At 39.6% G+C, this 16,584-nt stretch overlaps 1 protein-coding gene across 1 annotated transcript in view; it reads left to right on the top strand.

Moving 5' to 3' along the window:
- lrrc38b (leucine rich repeat containing 38b) overlaps positions 1-11,534 on the top strand; it is a 28,218-nt gene extending 16,684 nt beyond the window's left edge. The window contains exon 2 of the mRNA XM_064966422.1: positions 7,446-11,534. Coding sequence (XP_064822494.1) covers positions 7,446-7,693 — 248 coding nt within the window. The 3' untranslated portion in view covers positions 7,694-11,534. The remainder of the gene's footprint in view (positions 1-7,445) is intronic.
- Positions 11,535-16,584: the final 5,050 nt, after the last annotated feature.

Genomic DNA, 16,584 nt, shown 5'->3' with positions numbered 1-16,584 from the left:
GCTGACATTGAAGTGTATAGGTTAGCAAGCAATCAAAAGGTGCTATGTGAGTAATTGATGTCTAAATGGAAAGTGTATTATTCTCACCAAAGAAGGATCTAACCAGTGCTCTATACAGTTGTGGGCCTTGTGTCTGTTCTTGTGTGCGCATGTGTGTTTTGAATGAGCCATGCTAAATGTTTGTGCTGAGAGAATCTCCATTTAACTATGAGATCACTGAGTCCCTGTGCATAAGGAAATCCCTTCATGATTTGAATGATTCACCCTTGGCCTCGCTGTCACATGAAGGGTTGTCAATTTGTGCATTCAGACTCTCTATCCCATCTCCTTTTGTCTCTTCTCACTCTCTCTCTCCCTCGGACTCTCTGTCCTTCTTTTTCTCAGATTTCTTTGAGTAATTTCCCCCTCTCTCTGTCTGTGTGATTATGTCTCTTTCTGTCTGCTTTACAATCAGGCAGGCTCAAATTAGGGATTTGGCGGATGCTTATGCACCCAATACTTAAGGCTACCATAAAGCAAGGGCCTTGCTATTATTCACCTGCAACCACTTGATCTGCTTGTAAATATAGTAATACAATACCTGGAAATTCAAAAAACATACCTAAAAAGTTACCAAATCACAAAGCCCATTCCATAGTTTAATGGGAAATTACGATACTTGTGCCTTTATTCCATGGGTCCATCTAATGATTCTCACTTCTCTGGTATCGAGAGTGGAATCAATCACTACAGTCACTGTGGTGTTGAAGTGGGAGTCGATACAAGCCTCCAATATCAGCCTACGACAGTCAGCTCGATAAATCCCTCAGGAGACAGGGAGTGGGTTACAAAAGGACAGCCTATCCCCAAGGCTGCCTGTAATCCTGATTGTAATCCCTCAAGAGCAGACACTAGCTGTAACCTATCCATATGGTTTCCCATACCTGTGCCTCCTGGCAAACCTGACTGGTTTCTAGCTGCATCATATTCTATGACTCCAAACATTACGTTGCCCATTTACAGTACCAGTCAAAAGTTTGAAAACACCTACAAAAGGTTTTTCTTTATTTTGTACTATTTTCTACATTGTAGAATAATAGTGAAGACATTACAACTATGAAAAAACACATATGAAATAAGGTAGTAACCAAACAGTTTTAAACAAATCAAAATATATTTTAGATTTTAGATTCTTCGAAGTAGCCACTCTTTGCCTTGATGACAGCTTGACATTCTCTCAACCAGCTTCACCTGGAATGCTTTTCCAACAGTCTTGAAGGTGTTCCCACGTATGCTGAGCACTTGTTGGCTGCTTTTCCTGCACTCCGTGGTCCAACTCATCCCAAACCATCTCAATTGGGTTGAAACTCATGTGATTGTGGAGACCAGGTCATCTGATGCAGCACTCCATCACTTTCTTTCTTGTCCTGTTGACAAACAAATGATAGTCCGACTAAGCGCAAACCAGATGGGATGGTGTATCGGTGGAGAATGCTATGGTAGCCATGCTGGTTAAGTGTGCCTTGAATTCTAAATAAATCACAGACAGTGTCAACAGCAAAACACCCCCACACCATCACACCTCCTCCTCCATGCTTCACGGTGGGAACCAGACATGCAGAGATCATGCGTTCACCTACTCTGCATCTCACAAAGACACGGCGGTTGGAAACAAAAATCTCAAATTTGGACTCATCAAACCAAAGGACAGATTTCCACCGGTCTAACGTCCATTGCTTGTGTTTCTTGGCCCAAGCAGTTCTCTTCTTCTTATTGGTATCCTTAAGAAGAGGGCTTTTGCAGCAATTCGACCATGAAGGCCTGATTCAGGAAGTCTCCTCTGAACAGTTGATGTTGAATGTGTCTGTTACTTGAACTATGTGAAGCATTTATTTGGGTTGCAATTTCTGAGACAAATTAAGTCTAATGAACCTTTCCTCTGCAGAAAAGGTAACTCTGGGTCTCCCTTTCCTGTGGCAGTCCTCATGAGAGACAGTTTCATCATAACGCTTGATGGGCCTAGTTTTATCCTAATAAAGTGCCCTGAAACTCATCGTTTTACTGGCCATACCAGGCATGCAAGTCACATTAAGTGATATGTACTGTATACTGAACAAAAAAATAAATGCAACATGTAAAGTTTTGGTCCCATGTTTCATGAGCTGAAATAAGATCATGTGTTTTAATTTGTTTACATCCCTGTTAGTGAACATTTCTCCTTTGCCAAGATAATCCATCCACCTGACATGTGTGGCATATCAAGAAGCAGATTAAACAGCATGATCATTACACAGGTGCCTCTTGTGCTGGAGACAATACAATGAAACTCTAAAATGTGCAGTTTTGTCACACACCACAATGCCACAGATGTCTCAAGTTTTGAGGGAACGTGAAATTAGCATGCCCTCCCAGACCCACCCATGGCTGCGCTCCTGCCCATTCATGTAAAATCCATAGATTATGGCCAAGTTAATTTATTTCAATTAACTGATTTCCTTATATTAACTGTAACTTAGTAAAATATTTTAAATAGTTTCATATTTCCTTTCAGTATAATTCCTTTTGGAATCCAACCGAAGTGGGGGGGATGTACAATTGTTTAAAACTGCAACCTGCATTCAGAAAGACTGCCAGGGTTGGGAAGACTAAAATATGAGACTACATTAAACATCTACACTGGAATAACCCTGCAAAAACATATATATTGAAACAAACAATTTAAAAAATCTACCTGCATATGATAATGATGGGTGTGGTTTTGCTTTAACACTGGTTATTAACACCAACACCGGGGATATTAATTGAATAATTTACAGTGTTCATAACGCTTGAATCAACACTGAAAAATCAACACTCGTTAACACTGGCCAATTTGCTGTGTGCTAAGGGACACATCTGCAGTCTTCCATCCAATTAAAGAACCTCTTAGATTTCAAAAGAATTGTAGATGCCACGTCCCAGCACCCAGAACCAAACAGTCTGTCAAGAGAAACTACAGAGTCTGTGACAGGGACTGAGGAACCTGTCTGTCATGTGTAGGAAATCAAACTAGGATGTTTGTCTGGTAGACAGACAGTATTTTGGAGAGAGTCCCAGTGAGAATTCTCATGTCAGAATTATATAATCAGGAGGATTTGTGTAACAGGTGTTCACTGAAGCTTCGGGCTCTATTCAATCCGCATCGCGGAAGTTAAGCTTTTCAACGTGTTTGATATTTATAGGCAATATTCCTGCTTTATCAGAGACTGTATTCAAGTTAAATGCTGCATATGTCGGCTAAATCGGAAAATACCTTTACATTTCTATTGTGGAATCTGTAGCACTTGAATAGAGCCCTTAGCGTATGTAAATTACACTAAAACTGCATATGACCGGAGGCACAGTGGCCCTAATCCAAGGCTCTGCTCACTGAAGAACTCTCTCCATTTGGGGGGAGAAAACTGTGGGTGGACCATAGTGCGTTATATAACCTATTTGTTCTCTATTAAAGAAATGGTAATAGCATGAAACTGCGCCATTTCCACAAGAATCAAGGCCCATTGTTTTCAGTTTAAACCGATTTCACCCTTTTTCAGTCATTTCCACATACCGAACAAGTGTCTGTGGCCTCCTGCATAATGTATCTGTAAAAATAATGTGTTAACCACAAGATAATCAGCACAAGGTAAAAATAAATATCTGCTGTCACCTAAGCAGGGATTCATTTAGTGCCAGAGGAAAATAGGGCCTGTCGTCGTACCCCACTAGGAGCAGGATATCGTAAATACAGTAACTCCAACAGGACTCTGCAGGCAAACTTTGCTCTCCAATCTCATTAATCAAAGTGTAGGGAGATGCTGGGGCAGAATTACTAGAGACAGGCCCATCTCAGAGCCTAAGGCTGGGTCTCCTGGGTCATGAGTTTGCAATGCAAAGTTCCGTGTGAAAAGCAGAGGCCATTCATCTCTTATTGAAGTTGCCAATACAGCTGGTTTTAGCAATGTAAAGGATCCCAAGACTATATCCGACTCCTCTCAACTTTGAGTGGAATTTATATGCAGCCTCTTTATAAACTTTCTTGGGTTGTCCAGATGAACTTTCCATCTGACCATGCAATCCCATGTTATACCTGTTTTGTAACATGGGAAGCCTATAATGTATAGGTGGTGCACATTTATACTGTAGTGAAAAAGCTAACAGTATGGTTAGGTGTATGATGTTGTCATGCACTTCAAAGTTTATTCGTAACAGCAATGATTTTAAATTAGTGGATATTTTACATTTAAATGATTTAGCAGATGCTCTTATCAAGAGTGGCTTACAATTAGTGCATTCATCTTAAGATAGCCAGGTGAGACAACAACACATCACAATCGTATCATGTACATTTTCCCTCAACAAAGTATTTATCAGCAAAGCCAGTGCGAGTGGGAAAATAGGTTGGGGGTGCCGTGAGAGTTATTTAAGATTTTTAAGAAAATAAAACAGATCTGATTATATAAAGTGATCTATAACAGTGCTTTGGTCCACAATGCTTTATGCTAGAAACAAGCTCTAAAATACAGTGGAAGGAAACTAAGGTAACACTTTACTTGACACCCAGTGTCATAACATGTCGTAACAGGTCATAACCATGTCATAATATGTCATAACAGCTGGCATAACTTGTCATAACCTGTCATAATATGGTCATAACACTGTCTAAACCAATATTTACACCTGTTTAGACATTTATTGTATTCTTTTCTGGTTATGAAACCTACATAAGAGTGTCAAACCCCACAGAAATATGATGAGATGAACACATACGCCTATCTCTCTGTCCATTCTTGTGTGGAATTTGATTTATAAAAAAATATGAATAATGGTGTAGAATGTAAAAAAATGTTTTAATTATCTGACATGCAAATACGATGGTAGATTCATGCAATACTTTTACTATAAAGGAGATCTTTCTCCTCTTGTCCACGATGGTCTTCAAACCCACAACCTTCCGTCCACCAGCCCTGCGCACTATCAAGTTTCCTGCCTTGCCATGTAATGCTTACATGATGAAGAACAGTTTCTAAAACGACATATCTAAGGCAAGGCACTGGTCTGTACAGAAAGTGAGAGTAAAGGTAGACACGTTCTCTACTATCCACTTTCATTCATTATTTTGGGTATAGGGGAAGGTCACTTGCTTTTTTTCAGGGAGGTGAAATATATTTTGTTAATGAGAGGGCCATTCATTTTAATTTCAGAGAGGTCCGATTTTCTCCATTTAACCCTCATTATAAATAACGGTCACTCCCTTAGAAGAAAATAATTAGCCCTGTGCCACCAGATGCTCCCAGATTATGAGCAAACACATGGTCAGATGACGAGAGAGCAGCTGGAGTGGTGTTCTCTGGGAAAATACATGTCTCCATCAGGGCCAAAAAGGGCAACATAGACTGAGATGAACTGAGCCTTATTGACAGCAGATCAGCAGTTCCAAACGCTGCTGGAGACTAGGAATTCCACATGGGTTGTGCACGCAGGGTACAATAAATTAGAAGGATTGCAGCTATGGGGTGGAGAGCGTCTGTAAAACCTAAAGGGAGAGGAGCGAACTGGGATGGGAAACACACATACTTGCCAAAGCTACAAAATAGCAAAATGAGATAATCAGAAAATAACTAGGTAAGATAATCAAGTGAGCCTTCCTCTCTTTCCTTCCTTGAATAACTCCATAGGACAACTCTGCAGATCAACTGTAACATATTCCTTTGACACCTTACATTTATTAAAAAAATATGAGAAAACCAGCCGCATTCCACACTGCATGGATGGCAAGTCCTAAAGCAGAGTGTATTGTAATGTTGACAGCAGAACATAATGAGCTGTGTGTGTGTGTTTGTGAGAGACTGAGAAAACATATATGCATGCATGCTTTGGCATGTGGCCCACCTCCAATAGGCTTTCTCTCTGCCCACCTGTGAGTTAACATTTTCATTGCTATGTCTAGCTTTTTCATCCCAGTGTAAAGAGCCAATTTATTTACTGTATGCGGTTGTCCTCCCAAGCGGCCAGCCTTGTTCGAGTAGAAAAATGTTCTCATTTTATACCTTTGCTAGGTGTTGTCATGCACTGTGTTGACAATGGCCTGTACTGTAACTATGAAACAATGTTATGGGAAGAAAGGGATGTGGTCAGCTGTACAGTGATGAATGTAGAGGTCAGAAGTCAATAAGAGTGTTAGTGTCGGGGACTAACCAGTGCCCTGCAGAGCTCATGTGTAAGACAACTATAAACATGCCTTTCAATCAAAAAAGCCACTATCTATCAAATCAATTCTCTTCATCATGTGGACTTGAGTCAGATATGTTTCTCTACAAGCTAAACAGCCATGATTGTAATGCAGAACACTATACAGGAGCTAATTTGACCAATTCATCAGCTGTTTAACCTCGCAGTGTTTTCAAACAACATTATTGCAGCAGGCAATGTCAAGAGGCTTGTTTGTTCATTACTTTCATTTCTATTCTAGACAGCATAAAAATCAATGAGGTAGTAGATAAATGAATGCAGTATTAGCTCAGCTGGCAATTTAGTCCTGGATTGAAAGTACATACTGTAGTATTATAAGGGTGTTTGAAGTTGCCAGAATACATCATTCCATTTTGTATCTGTTCAGCTTTGGGAATTATATAGCCAAACCACCTGAAAATCTCTCTCACACAGCGCAGACCTCAAAGCCTTCCATATGCATAGGTAAAATCGGTGGAACTACTACAGCCTGTAATCTAGCCAGCTCTCTCATCTCACATAATGTTATCCCATCAGCACAGCACAGGGCATGTCAACGGCACTTCAAATATTTACTCAATGTTAACAAATTGGTTCAGTGAGGCTATGATCCACAGCTCATGTCACCTTGGGACTCAGAATTAAGACTAATGACATTACGATGGAAAAATACCCATGGTTTGTTCTGTCCTCAAAATGGGATGAGTGGAAACTAACCTTGAAATCCACAACGTGTTGTCGTTTTTGTCATTGTAAACGATATGTCAAAGTGACTTAGCACTGGCGAGCATGACAGACCAATTTATTATGGTTACATCTTGAGATGAGTTCAGTGAATGTGCTCCTTATCTCTGGTTGTCCCAGACAATGCTGTAAATAAAAAACAGAGGTTAATCCAAGTGATTTGTTTGGTTAATTGTCTTCTATTTACTGCCAAGGATCATAATTCATAGAATTTGAAACCAATCCAGACTTTCCATTTAGTAAATAAGACGTAATAAAATGAGTATTGGAATAACAAAAACTCTATATATGTTATTATTGCATCTTGAGGTCAATATCTTGATAGTTAGAATTGCTGTTATTTGTGAAGGTTAATATAGTTGTTTCTGCTAGAGGGGACAGTTTGTTTTACATAATGATAATGTGATAATGGGGACTATGTCTGGGGTTTCTGTGTGGTCCTAATCCTATTCCTCTTCCATGTCCCCTTGTAGGAGTGGAGGGCATGGAGTGTACATTACCCATGGACGGCAGACGGGTGTCCCTGAGCCAGCTATCACAGGACAGCTTCCGGGAGTGTCAGATCACCCTTACCTTAACAGACTTACTCATCATCATATTTTCTGGCATCTCTGTGTCCGTAGTGGCCATCATGACCAGCTTCTTCCTGGCCTCCATTGTCCACTGTTTCCAGCGCACAAGCAAAACCACTAAGGGAGATGAGGAGGAGAGTGAGGAGTGAGACTGACTGTGTCCCAGAGCGCGCATGAACTGACACCTCATCTGGCCCTACCGTGAGACCAGGCTGCTGCCCAACATGCTGCCCAACCTTCCGCCTCACACAGGTGGAGAACTGGGAGAGGAATAGAGGGATTGAGTGACACATTTTGCATTGATTTGTGGGGTTTTCCAAAAGCCCTGATACTGCAGATGCTGTTCTCTCTGCATGTGTGGGAAATATATAAACATGTCCCAATGAGTTATAGTCACAGATAGAATAGATCATTCTCTATGTCTATGGTGTTGACAGTGTGCTGTGGTTGCTCTTTAAAAGCATACTGAATAGCTCTTTAATGCACACAAATTCACTGGTGGTTGATGATTTGATAGGAACACCAAGATGTAGAAGAAATAATACATTTATAAAGAGTTGCATACTTTGCAGTTAGCTTTTCAGTGCCCAGCCTAGATCCAAACAAAGACATATCCAAACAAAGACAGTATTAGACATAACATAAAAGCAAGTAATACAGATTTTCAGAAACTATTTACATTTGGTTTGACATTTTTACATCTTACAGATGTTCATACCGAGTCATTAAACTGTGATTTATTTTGAAATGAAGTAGCTATAAGTAGCCGCAGGCTCTTAGAGCCCAAAATGAGTATTGAGTATTGGCTAAGTGAAAATGTTTGTTGAAGGATACAGTACGTCTCATATTGAACGAGGGCCTTAGATTGCCATTGTAATCCTTGGGCGGGTCACCTAAAGCGTTGTTTTGGGCCAAAACAGATTGAAAAACACTTTCAGTGTAAACTTAAATTACTAAAACCAGATATAAAGTATGCAAAAAAGATAATAAAGCTTTATATATATATATATATGTTTTAAATATACACTTTGAGAACTAACAATCACCAAAAGCTAGGCAGTCAGGGAGAATTGAACACTTCAAAAACAATGCATTTAGCCGTGTTGATTTTGTTATTATGTTCGAGCATTAGAACACAGCATTAGCCAAGGCAAAATTGAATAGAATTGCAGGAAATTCGCTTTAAATCTGCTAAGATTTCTCTCAGCTCAAGGGATTTTTTATTTGAATTGCAGTAAATTGGCTTAAAAATGCTAAAATGTCTGTACACCATCAAGATGGGGGCCGCTAAAATGTTCAGCCACACAGACGAGCCGACCGCACCCAATGCCACTCCCCGAGCTACTACGTCCAGTATAATGGAATGTCCTGCCTTCTCATGGAGTTCAATATGTTTTATTTTGGGACTGCCTCACAGGTTAACTAGTGTTCTGCAAAAATGGTTTTGCTGTTGCAGAATGCAATACTGATTAAGTGCAGCAGGAGGGGTAAAATGAGTGTTCTGTGAAGGAACAGTATATATCCACAGATGTATGTATCAATGGAAATATAGTAAACAACATTTTAGAAAAAGATTTACATCTTCCAGATGATACATGTTCCCTAGATTGAGAATTGTAAATTGTGTAAAATGCCATACATATAATCTAATAAACAATGATAATTATAGGTGTAGAACCAAAATAGAATTGATGTGTCAAATACTACACTTTAAATGGTGACCGTTGTACCTGAGTTTGGCCCCTAACTCCACTGAGTGGACTAGTGTTGCCTATATCTGCCAAAGATTAGGTTTAGAGGAAATGGGCATTAGGGACTTCCATGTGGATTGTGTAGTGTACAGTGTTGTAGTGTTGGTCCTTAATAAAAAGGAATCCACAGTATAGCCAAATAACATTGAATTGATGTAACTGTAAAATCACTTATGGTCTTCATGCAGATTGCAATTTGCTTTAAGCCTTGATTAGCTTGCTTAGTCAAAGGTATCATTTAAGCTAGTTGGTTTCCCCTCACATGGCAAGAACAAAATACATTTAAAGCTATGGTTAAAAAAAACGGTATATTCACGAGAGGATGTCAAACTGCAAAATGCAAAAAGCAGAGCAAAGAATAACATCCACAGTGGAAAAAAAGTACACTTGGATTCTTTCTATTAAAAAAGAGAGAGCATTTATGAATGACAAATATTTTTGGGGAGGAATTACATTATGAACAGGGCCAAATATAATGCAGCGTTTTCGAGTGATGTGGGGAAAAGAATAAGACAAATGTGGCCTTACATGTCTTGGAATCAATGTACACCATACAGTTGATGCACAGAGATGTCATATAAAAGGGATACTTCAGAGCTCTCAGATACTATCCTTGGTTGCTCGTTATGTTCTGTATATTGTTTAGTGTTGGATTTCATCCAACATTTTCAATGGGATAGTTTGAGCAATAAATGAACCACGAAGATATACTTTTCATGGAATATTCTAGTTTATATTACAGCCCACAGATTATAGTTTCTCATACCCTAAATATGATGTTATCTATCATCAGTGTTGGATGCATATTAAACACTGGTTGTCAATGACTACAGAGGAGACCAAGTTAATAGATTTTCTTGGCAACGCTGCATCGGATGGACAGCTACATGAATTGCTTATTATTGTTTGAGAAATGATTAAATGCTTCAGTTAACCTTTCATATGACCATCATACAGTATGTGTAGCATAACATTGAAACATATAACCATAACGAAGACACTGAGATAAATACATGTCTGTTTATGCAGTTTCCTGTGAACATAGCATTGAGTATGAAGTAACAATAATAGCAATCTATGAATTGTCAAGCATGTGTCATTCACAATATTCAGTATAAAGGAAATGAATTATCCTGACTAATCATCCATCACAGTGGGTAATGTGACAGGTATTGGTTTTACCATGAATAAGCAACCATGTGCAATAACAAATATGTCTTAGCATAATGGAAGTTCAGGTCCTAAAAGACACAGAAATACAAGTAAGTACAACAAATAACTTCTAACTACTATGTAGTTACAGTGAAATTATATGACAAATATTTTAGTTCGCTTGGAGCAATTTTCAGCATGCCGTTTATTTAATTAATTTGATAATTTGTAAGTTATTAATTCATTTATCGTTAGATACGAACAAAGCATGTAACCCTAGCTTTTATTTCTGCTTTCCAGATTCATATGTATATTTTTCTATTAAAGTCTATGGGATGCAACTCTTCTGTGTCTGCACATATCACATGGGAGGTCTCCTGGCTGTCTGTGCCAGTTCACCTTGACAATGGTTCTATATCCTTGAAGAACACGTGTCGCTGATGGATACTGTTGTATGTTTTTCTTGACTTAAAATAAGATGATGTCACTCCCCTTTATGTTTAAAAAGTTAAACGTTGAATCAAGGCTGTTAAAAACAATTAGCATGTTTGGAAACATATGGTGTGACCTTGGTGAGCTGTCTGAATCCATGGCATAAAGATAGTACCATTGGGTTGTCAGCGTTAAAACTGTTTCAAATCATAGGAAAGAAAGTCAATTAGGCTTCTTCTGTATTTCTGTTGCCAGACCTGTAAGCCTTCACACATAGGGACATACTATTTTGACCAGGTCATTGCATTATTCTCAAAAGAGCTGTGAAAAGGTCATATTGTGTCAACCACATAAATCATTAGCATATATATACATGGCCAGGACATCCTCTTCATCTTTGACATGCATTGATACATTATTACCTGGTAATAAGTCACACTTCAAATGGCATATCCAATCAAATTTGGCATAGATCTGACAGTAGGCTATATGCAATCAGTTGGCAGCATTTTGAAAAATGATGTTCTTTGCACATTTTTTTTTGCTAAATTTGTAATTCCAACAAAAAAAGCTATGAGCAACATTGTCAGAGCAGGATGTATAATGTATGTGTGCAAAAAACAAAAAAAACAAAAAAAGTGCATTTTTGAAATTATTATCTGTCTTGTTTTTTCACACACACACACACACACACACACACACACACACACACACACACACACACACACACACACACACACACACACACACACACACACACACACACACACACACACACACACACAACACAACACAACACAACACAACACACACACACACTCACAGGCATACATGGTCATAGAATCTCACACCACTCTTTTATAACACACTGAGGTACACTCTCTTGCCCTGTTGTGATCACTGGATACAGCAAAATACAAAAATAGAATAACTACAGTAACTGAATTTGGTCAACTCTCAACTCACTGCTCCACGTTAACTTTCACAAACTAAACTTGTGATGATAATGAGCTAGTACATGTTATTATTTCCAGGAAGGAAGACCGATAATGGTTTGTTTGATGGGCTCAGTCAGTCCCTGAGCCCTCCTGTGTTCTGCAGTGAACATATCTGTAGTAACTGCATGCTTCGATATCTACCACACACTGTTAGCACAAAGTGCGTATGCAAATGCTGTTCTATTTTTGGCAAGACTGATATATACAGAAGTAAGAGACTTTAAGAAGTCCTTGTATCTCTCTCTCCTCTGGATTTGAGCTGGTTGGTATTGATATAATCTTAAAAAATTTGTGAGGAAAAAGGTTGATGTACTGTAATTATACAAACATATTATGAGGCAAAGTTCAACACACAAAAGGAAATGCACTATTCCAAATGAATGGCACATATGTAAATTGTTCACTTTCACATCTGACAGCGTTGCTGCGATTGCTCAGGTGAGCATAAGTCGTAAAGGCATGTCAGTTGGCTGAAATCAGGCCTCACATCTGTGTCTTTTAGGGGAAACCATTTTATTCATTGGTAATACAAAGGCTTGTGTTTCTTCCTTTGAAGATTTCTACATGTTCTGCCACAAACACAGGTACCTCACTGTTATGTACTATAGTGTTAATCAGGGGATGTCTTCAAGCAAAGATCAGGACTGGAGAGTGATCTTACTGAAACAAGATTTCCATATAGGCAAAGAGGACATAACCCCAACTAGAGACTTAGCAGGGGGAGTGTTTGTTAGAGAGAAAATCATCTCTGGGAAATCCATACTCAAAGAGCGAGGAAGGGGCATTAATAGTATGGAGTGGGTTTATCACCTGAGAGTGAGCCAATGAACAGAGCCCGGGGAGGGTGGTGTTGATGATGAGTATTTTCCTGCAACCATTTACCTCATTTGGTTGTCATGGCTACACAGCCAGAGGCCGGTGCTCTTGGAAGGCAAGGAGGGAACGGAGAGGGGAGAGGGAGAGATGTGGAGAAGCATGGCCCTCAGCATCTCTGCCTTGCATTTCCCTCTCCCACTGAACTAACTGGACCTGGCATCTAATCACTACGCCCCTGTGAACTGATCTCTGACTCCTTCCTCCAACTACTATTCCTCAGAGGAGGCTGGTGGGATTGGCTATAGGAAGATGGGCTCATTGTATTGTATGGAATAGAATCAATGGAATGGTGTCAAACACATTGTTGTGTTTGATGTGTTTGGTATCATTCCATATAGTCCATTCCAGCTATTATAGTCAGACCATTCTCCTATGGCTCCTCCCACCAGCCTCCTCTGCTATTCCTCCTACAACTCTGACTCCTCTACAATATAATATGATCTAATAGGGTTTCTAAGGTAATTTTTTCATTGACTCTTTTTTGGAATCAGCCTTTTTTGGCCCCATATTGGCATTAGAGAAACAGTAGTATGTCCTTCAAGATTAAGGATGATGTATTTCTGCCACTAGTGACCTCTATTCCACACATACCAATAGATACTCCTCCTTCATTTCAGATTACAGATTATTTTACATCCAATCATCTCTGTGTTTTCAGTCATTTTACGCAATCTTGCAATGTCATACATATTATATTGTCCCTCCAAGTATATGCACAGCACATATTCTCTGTATGACCTTGAAAACGGAGTCTCTCAGATGGAAAATTATTGCAGTTGATAAAATTCTGTATAATTGATACTACAAGTTTTCACCCCCTCATACTGTATGAACTGGAAGTGACTAAGCTGCCAACAGTCCGAGTCACAGTCATCCATCCTATGACCTGGAAACTAAAACAGGAAACTCAGCAGCTTAATAAAGAGAAAGTCAGATAACACTGTGAAAGGAAGGTTTGGGCCTTCTGGCCCACAATGGGATTGGAGGTGATGGAGGAGGGTCAGGTTGCTGTGGTAAAAGGAGCCACCCCTCATACTTAGCTTCACCTAATGTAACAGGTGTGAAATGGCTAGCGAGTTGGTGGGGTGCGCGCTAATAGCGTTTGAATCGGTGATGTCACTCGCTCTGAGACCTTGAAGTAGTTGTTCCCCCTGCTCTGCAAGGGCCATAAAATGTTGGTCGATCCCGAGATCTATATACAGTTGAAGTGGGAAGTTTACATACACCTTAGCCAAATACATTTAAACTCAGGTTTTCACAATTCCTGACATTTAAACCTAGTAAAAATTCCCTGTCTTAGGTCAATTAGTATCACCAATTTATTTTAAGAATGTGAAATGTCAGAAATTACTTAATTCAGCTTTAACTTTTTTCATCACATTCCCAGTGGGTCAGAAATGTACATAAATTGTTTAACTTGGGTCAAATGTTTTGGGTAGCCTTCCACAAGCTTCCCACAATAAGTTGGATGAATTTTGGCCCATTCCTCCTGACAGAGCAGGTGTAACTGAGTCAGGTTTGTAGGCCTCCTTGCTCACACATGCTTTTTCAGTTCTGCCCACAGATTTTCTATAGGATTGAGTTCAGGGCTTTGTGTTGGACACTCCAATTGTAATGGTTGTCGTTGGAGGAAGAAGAGGAGGACCAATAAGTGTCCATTATTTTAATAAAACAACTGAACAAAACAACAAAAACGACAAACGGACAGTCCTGTAAGGGGACGAAAAACACTAAACAGAAAATAGACACCCACAACTAAAATGGGGAAAACAGGCTACCTAAGTATTTTTCTAAATCAGAGACAACGATCGACAGCTGCCTCTGAATGAGAACCATACCAGGCCAAACACAGAAATACAACATAGAAAAAAGAACATAGACTACCCACCCCAACTCACGCCCTGACCAAACTAACACAAAGACAAAATAAAGGAACTAAGGTCAGAACGTGACACCAATACCTTGACTTTGTTGTCCTTAAGCCATTTTGCCACAACTTTGTAAGTATGCTTGGGGTCATTGTCCATTTGGAAGACCCGTTTGCGACCAAGCTTTAACCTCCTGACTGATGTCTTGAGATGTTGCTTCAATATATCCACATAATTTTCCCTGCCTCATGATGCCATCTATTTTGTGAAGTGCACCAGTCCCTCCTGAAGCAAAGCACCCCCACAACATGATGCTGCCACAAGGTCATCTATAAGTCTTTGCTAGGTAAAGCCCTGCCTCATCTCAGCTCACTGGTCACCATAGCAGCACCCATCCGTAGCATGCACTCCAGCAGGTATATTTCACTGGTCACCCCCAAAGCCAATTCCTACTTTGGCCGCCTTTCCTTCCAGTTCTCTGCTGCCAATGACTGAAACGAACTGCAAAATTCACTGAAGCTGGAGACTCATATCTCCCTCACTCACTTTAAACACCAGCTGTCGGAGCAGCTCACAAATCACTGCACCTGTACATAGCCCATCTGTAAATAGCCCATGCAACTACCTCATCCCCTTACTGTTAATTATTTTGCTAATTTCCACCCCAGTATTTCTACTTGCACACTCATCTTCTGCACATCTATCACTCCAGTGTTTAATTGCTATATTGTAATTATTTTGCCACTATGGCCTATCTATTGCCTTACCTCCCTTATCCTACCTCATTTGCACACACTGTATATAGACTTTTTATATTTTATTATTGACTTTATGTTTGTTTATTCCATGTGTTGTTGTTAGTGTTGCACTGCTTTGCTTTATCTTGGCCAGGTCGCAGTTGTAAATGAGAACTTGTTCTCAACTGGCCTAACTGGTTAAATACAGGTTAAATCAAATAAAAAAGGTCCTTTGCTGTTGTTCTGGAATTGATTTGCACTTTTCACACCAAAGTACGTTCATCTATAGGAGAACGCATCTCCTTCCTGAGCGGTATACCGGCTGTGTGGTCCCTTGGTGTTAATACTTGCGTACTATTGTTTGTACAGATGTGCGTGGTACCTTCAGGTGTTTGGAAATTGCGCTCAAGGATGAACCAGACTTGTGGAGGTTTGCAATTTTTTTTCTGAGGTCTTGGCTGATTTCGTTTGATTTCCTCATGATGTCAAGCATAGAGGCACTGAGTTTGAAGGTAGGCTTTGAAATACATCCAAAGGTACACCTCCAATTGACTCAAATTATGTCAATTAGCCTCAGAAGCTTCAAAAGCCATGACATAATTTTCATGAATTTTCCAAGCTGTTTAAAGGCACAGTCAACTTAGTGTATGTAAACTTCTGACCCACTGGAATTGTAATACAGTGAATTATAAGTCAAATAATCTGTCTGTAAACAATTGTTGGAAATATTACTTGTGTCATGCACAAAGTAGATGTCCTAACCGACTTGCCAAAACTACAGTTTGTTAACAAGACATTTGTGGAGTGGTTGAAAAACGAGTTTTAATGACTCCGAATTAAGTGTATGTTAACTTCCGACATCAACTGTATTTGACCATATAATGATTGACAGCCCCTGAGAAGCTAAAGTGTCATATCACAGCCTCATAATCTGTCCTGATTTGTGTCTGTGTCACGTTAACAACTTGTATAAGGGACATTGACAGAGATACATCTCTAGCTGTCTGACCATAAAAATCTAAGAATAGCAACACACATGCCTCAGTCTTTGGGAGGAAGACTTAGTGATGAGCATCCAAGCATTCAGTTGGCTAACTGCATATCCATTGCACTAAAACAGACAGTATCTTGTCTGCTTCTAGACATAGGGAATGGTAATTACACAGAATAGCAACTCGACCCTTTCACCCCATCAAAAAGAAATTAGGGATTAGCTTTAAATATAA

The sequence above is a fragment of the Oncorhynchus masou genome, chromosome 5 (assembly GCF_036934945.1).
Source record: "Oncorhynchus masou masou isolate Uvic2021 chromosome 5, UVic_Omas_1.1, whole genome shotgun sequence".
NCBI classification, from domain to species: Eukaryota; Metazoa; Chordata; class Actinopteri; order Salmoniformes; family Salmonidae; genus Oncorhynchus; species Oncorhynchus masou.
The sequence above is the reverse complement of the archived record's forward strand: the minus strand, read 5'-3'. Positions and strand labels throughout refer to the sequence as shown.